Raw genomic sequence first — 6,057 nt, 5'->3', positions numbered from 1 at the left:
AACAACTAGTAGGCTATCAATCTTCTCATCTAGCTCCCCAAATATCAAACTATCCCATTAATAATAATAGAAAAAGATTATTAATTGAGTGCTCACATAGGCTGCATATTCTCACTTAATTATAATACTTTTTTATTGTCTTTTTGCTTTTATTAGATAGTACGACATAGTAAAGAGAACAATAGGAGCTGATGATGCAATATTTCAATAAAGGGCCCCCGACTGAAATTGCAACACAACAATAATAATCACCTGAATATAAGGTGATTATACATTAGTGAAAACACTATTTACTGCTTATATTCTGCTGAAAACTGGTTGAAAGCTCCAGAAAGAGTGTGTAAGTGGACGTTGCATTGAGATTATTTTGTCAAAAATCTGATATTGTCCCTTTTAATAACAGTTCTCCTGGACTAGCACATGCAGGGTTGACATGAGAAGCAGACAGACATTCTGTAAATGGGGAACTTTATTGCATAAATACAAGAGTGCAGAGTGCTTATCTATATCTATTCCCACAGGTCGCGCTTTAGCTCACAGTATGCAAAATCATAGTAAGACTCAATCATAGTTACGGGAGGAAAAGATAAGAATGCACACAGGAGAGGGGGAGAAACTTTTTAAATCATTTCAAGTCAGTTTTAAATTATTTTTGTTCATTTCGATTCCGTGTATTTAAAGTACATTTCAACGTAAGTTCACAGGAGCCTCGGCAGTTCCAACAGTGTTTATGTTGTCAGTGTATGTGGTGTAAATTATGAACTGTGCCTAATGCTCTCGTGTATACACTCATGTTAGGGTGTATGTGTGTGTGTTTATGAGTTCCAGTTTGATGTGTGTGTTTCAGGCTACCTGTACTGTAAATATACTTGTGTGTGCATGCGTGTTCACAGGTCATCTGTCTCTCCATCGAAGGGCATGGTGTCCAGGTCCATGTGGATGTGTGAGTTGTCCTCACTGCAGACCCAGCCGATGGGCGTGCGGTTGAACGAGGGGCGTGAGCAGATGTCGGCCTGCAAGCTTGGCAGAGGCTCCTGCTCCTCGTCGGCAATGTTGATCTCTGGGAGTTCAAAGGTCAGCATCTTGGTTGCCTTGTCGTACCCGCCGAATGGTAGCGCTGTCCTGGGGGGAGAAAAGATGTATTAATACGAAGCTGCCAAGAGACAAGGCAACAGGTAACGAGTATAAGAAAGATTTATTTAATAGGACTTTCATATTTGTTTGCTTAAACACTGTGAAGGATTAAGTGGCATCTAGTGATGTAGTTGCAGACTGTAACCGATTCGGCTCACCCTCTCCTGCTGAGCGTGAAACATAAACTACAGTTGCAGTGAAACTCGCAAAAAAACACAAAGCGTCCGACCTAAAGCCAGTTTTTGGTTTGTCCATTTAGGGCTACTAGAAACAAGGCCCAAGAAGAAAGGGGCCCCTCTGCCAGCGCCTCTGTATAAAGTGTCAGTCAGAGTCAATCAAACTACTACTACTACTACACAAGTACAAACTACTACACAAAACAACCACAAGGAGATGCAAAACTACTACAAAGAGACACAAAACAACTACAAAGACACACAAAATGACCAACAAGAGAGTCAAAACGACTACACATTGATGCAAAACATCCAGAAAGAGACGCAAAATAACTCCTTTTACTCAGAAGAAAAACCTGTGTGTATAGTTGCATGTATGTGTACATGTAACAACACAAAAAAAATGTCAATTGTCCAGTTTCTCAAATGTGAGGACTTTTCTATGTTTTACATCCTTGTAACTGAATATATTTGGGTTACAGGCTGGTGGTCACCTGGGGCTATGGTACTTCAAAGCTACAATGTAGTGTATAAAAGTCCAAAAACTACATTATTAAGGCACCATTGTTTCTGACACTTTATCAGCTGAAAGATTAAGTGAAAAAACGATAAATTAATTCAGAGTCTACCTGTTGAAGCTCTTGTACATAGGCAGTTCTGGGTGCATGTGGATGGGTCCCGGCATGCAGGCCTTCAAGGTGGCTGTCAGCTCCTCGTTGCCCTTCATGGCCCGTTCCCATGGTGATACGTAGGTGGGTACATACTCCACCTTCCTCTTCCTCTCCGTCTCCTTATCCACTTTCTCCTCCACCACTGAGACACAGGACAGGGAAGAAAAATAGGGAGAGGTTAAATCTTAACACAAAGAATGCATATTAAATACTGAAAAGGGACAGAAAATATTACCTACCTTCTTCCTTCGGCATCTCAGGCTTTGGTGGAATTGGGGGAGGGGTCATGAACAGGTTATGGAGGTTCTGCTAGAAGACAAAAGAGGAAGATGTAGTCTGATCAGTACACACATACCCACACATTCCCCTTTTCTTCTTCCGTCCTACCGCGTTCTCGTTGGTCACGATGAACTTCTCAACTCTCTGCTGCCTCATCTTGAACATCTTGGAGCCCTTGTTACTGAGCAGGGAGAGCTCCTCCAGCATCACGTCCTTGGGTGTCTTGATCTTGGTGCCCAGGTCAAACTCAGATGCCTCTGGGTCTGACTCATCATCTGACAGAAGAGGAAGAGGACACAATGAATAATAATAATGTAATTGCAGGTAGGTGGATGCATAGAAGAGGTAGAAGGCAAATTGAGAAAAGTGCAATTTGGATTAAATATTTATTTATATAGAAATGTATATTCCTGTTTGATAATGCATGTGTGACAATATAGTTTAATATAAAACAGATTTAATATTCCTGTGTCATTTTAAAAAGTAGAAAGTCAGGAGGGTAATCATGTGAAAAAGGGAAATTCGGACAGGCTCCAATAAAAAGTTGTCTTCTCTTGTTTCAGTCTATGAAAGTCTGTTTTTGCTGTTTTTGTTTGGTGTTTTAAAGGATTAACAACACCAAAGTCACACAAAGTCACACAAACGAACTGATACAGGCAGCGGTAGACCAGCAACTCCCATGTTCTGGAGGTAAAAATAAAAAAGCATAATTCCTAAAATGTGAAACTTTTATTTTAGAATATGTTTAGAATTTAGAAGAATATGTGCTAATTGTTAATATTATCATTTTTAAAACATTTTCTCATGAACTGGCTCATGTATCCCATGATGATTTATCACAATGCAGCCTAATATCTTTTAAGCGTTTTTTGTCATTAAAGCCTTGGCGGAGGTGGTATACACTCTCTAAAATGTGATCTCTCTTATCAGCTAAATCCATTTGGCAAATTAAAACGAGGGTTTACCTTCCACTACATGTCTGATATTAAAATGAAGGATGTATTCCATACTATCCTTGTTGTGATGAATTAGAGTCAAAGCCAGTTGTGCGGCATTAAAGGAGGCGAGTGTGAAACCAGGGGAGTTGTAGGGGTTAGTAGGTCAAAGCAATATGAAAGAAAAGGGCACTGGGGAAATGCCACAGCAGGTTCTATGGTGGAACTGTTTATGGAGGGAAATCCTTATTACACACTGCCTCCCTCACGTTCTCCTCTTCTCTTTCAGTGATGGAGAGATCTGATGAATTTTACTGCTCCACAGAGCTCCTCATAAAACACTCTTCTCATCCACCACATACACTCAGATATCACTCATAACACCTGGAGTCCAGCCATAAACCAACACACACACATGCACGAACACATCTATAAAGCGGGGAGTTGGCATTGCAATGCTGCGGAGAGCTGTTAGCAGTACCTCATAAATCAGACTTGTGCAAGTGGGTGTGTGTTAAGTGTGTGTGTGTGTGAGAGAGAGAGAGAAAGAGAGAGAGGAATTGAGGCTGCTGAGCAGAGCGAGCTCTCCCATGGGGATATTGATTAGAGTGTTAATTCAGAAGAATGTGAAACTGGAGTTGGCTGCTGACTGGGAGGAAATTGGACAGACTGACAGAGGCAGGAGGTGGACAGACGGGCGACATGCAGACGGACAGAGGCATGGGACAAACGACAGGACGAGATAGCGGCGGGGATGATGGATGGATGAGTGGGCATTAACTGGAGGAAAATAAGGGATAAGCAGGATAAGCTCCTGAATGACTGACTGAAAACAAACTGATGGAAAGATACAGATGTGGCTGCAGATGTGATGGCAGAGGGAAGTGGTAGAGTGGTAAACCAGCAAAGGACACCAACAGAGAAAAGACATCAACAGATAGTTGAATGACAGCTATAAGCACCGACATTTACAGATTGCATGCTCAGAGATTGACAGATAATACATTGGTTGGTGTTTATAAAAGTAATGCATTATGCAACAAGTAATAAATGTCAGTTTTGCTGCTGAAAGAAAACTAAACATATTAACAAAGAGTCTACAGCCATGCTAGCAGCTCTGTGAGGCGCCATTAAGGCACAGCGGTGCTTTGAGCTAAATGTCAGCATGCTGAAACTGTGAACTGATGGTGGCATTTTATCACAAACATTATTGCAAGTCATCCTGAGGGGGACATGAATATATTATCTACCAAATTTCTCAGCAATCCATTCAACAGTTGTTGCAACCAAAAATATCAAACTCATGGTGGTGATGAGGAAAAGTTGGAATCACCAGAATTATTAAAGTTCATCCTCGTGGCAACTAAATGTCTGCACAGAAATGTCATGGTAATCCATCCAGAAGAAATATTTCAGCCTCGACCAAAGTGGGGGAACACCTGACCAACCAACAAACATCGCCATTCCCAGAGCTATGCCACCAATGCAGCTAAAAATAGTGATTTTATACAGTATTTGTTGTTTTAACTACCAAAATTTTAGATTTTTCTGTTGAATTTTTTAATTTTTAGTTCCAGATTCTGTAGTGCTGTAATAGCAATGGAATGTACTGAGGTAAAAGTACAGACATATTTACAGCATATTGTGATTAAAGTATCAAATCTGAAATGACTCATTATGCAGAAAAATGCCCCCTGTGAGTGTTATATTTTATTTGATCATTATATTATAATTATATTGGATTATTTATGCGTTGATTTCTAAGCAGCATTTCATTGTTGGTGCTACTTTATGTGGAGTGTATTACAACATCATATACTGTTTAATAGTTTAATATAGAACAGTGACAATTGTACAATTGTGCAATGCATTAAACACGTTTCTGGTGCTTCTTTTCTTACAGTACATAAAACATCTGGTGTGGGCGCCTGGTTAGCTCAGTCGGTAGAACTGGCGACCCATGTACGGAGTTGCTGCAGCGGCCCGGGTTTGAATCCAACCTGCGGCCCTTTGCTGCGTGTCATCCCCTCTCTCTCTACCCACCTTCCCTGTCTATCTACAGCTGTCACCATCCAATAAAACAAATTAAAGGCCATAAAAAACAAATCTGTTGCACAGGAAGTGATTTTTGGAAGAAAACATTGGTGCTTATGTAGCTGCACAAAGCAAAGAGAACCACAGTTACCATATAAACAAAGTGTAGCATAAATATATTCAATCACTACTCCACTCCTTAGATGTCAAGATGTTGCTCAAATAACAAACAAATACATTTTGCATTTGTGGATTTAAAGCCAAGATATTAAAAGTATTTGTCACTTTCTTACAAGCTGCATTGATTCTAGTTCTGTCGGTGCTCATTCTCAGCCTCAGACAGATATAGTGGGAGCTGAATCACCGTCTGGTATTTTGAGTTGCCTCTAATGGTGACAGATTTGTGGCTGCTCTGCCATCTGATAATGACCCACACATCCCTGCAGGAGATGCCACATGCATGTTAGATATTGTGTTACTGCTTGGAACTACTGTGTGTGTGTGTGTGTGTGTGTGTATGTGTCTGTGTTCCTTCTCTCTTCATTTAATTGTAGTATTAGAAGACCACATGCAATGACTTACACCCACGCAGTTCAATTTACACACACAGACAGATAGCAGACACCACAGAGCAAAACCTACAAATGGATTTGACATTTACTGGGCTGGATAATCAGATCACACGGGAGATAGAGGAAGGTCTTCGAGGAATGAGGATGAAGATGGGCAGCAAAATGTTTCATGCCGTGTGTGAATATGTGGTGGGTATGCTGTTCGTGTGTGTGTGTGTGTGTGTGTGTGTGTGTGAGTGTGTGTGTGTTTTACCAT

The 6,057-nt window shown here is 40.7% G+C and overlaps 1 protein-coding gene across 2 annotated transcripts in view; it reads right to left on the bottom strand.

The window, feature by feature from the left end:
- Positions 1-210: 210 nt before the first annotated feature.
- myoz1b (myozenin 1b) overlaps positions 211-6,057 on the bottom strand; it is a 9,439-nt gene continuing 3,592 nt past the window's right edge. Inside the window, exons 3-6 of one of the 2 annotated variants that reach the window (XM_035665207.1) lie at positions 2,369-2,535; positions 2,221-2,287; positions 1,940-2,123; positions 211-1,122 (exon numbers count right to left, since the gene is read on the bottom strand). In XM_035665207.1, the coding sequence (XP_035521100.1) occupies positions 888-1,122; positions 1,940-2,123; positions 2,221-2,287; positions 2,369-2,535 (653 nt within the window). In that variant the 3' untranslated portion in view covers positions 211-887. Of the gene's footprint in view, positions 1,123-1,939; positions 2,124-2,220; positions 2,291-2,368; positions 2,536-6,057 lie in introns of both variants that reach the window. The other variant, XM_035665199.1, reaches the window with a different exon arrangement.

Source organism: Morone saxatilis, unplaced genomic scaffold, assembly GCF_004916995.1.
Source record: "Morone saxatilis isolate NCDOM2014 unplaced genomic scaffold, NCSU_SB_2.0 Contig1, whole genome shotgun sequence".
Classification (NCBI taxonomy): domain Eukaryota; kingdom Metazoa; phylum Chordata; class Actinopteri; family Moronidae; genus Morone; species Morone saxatilis.
Note: the sequence above shows the minus strand (reverse complement) of the source record. Positions and strands in the feature narration are given on the sequence as shown.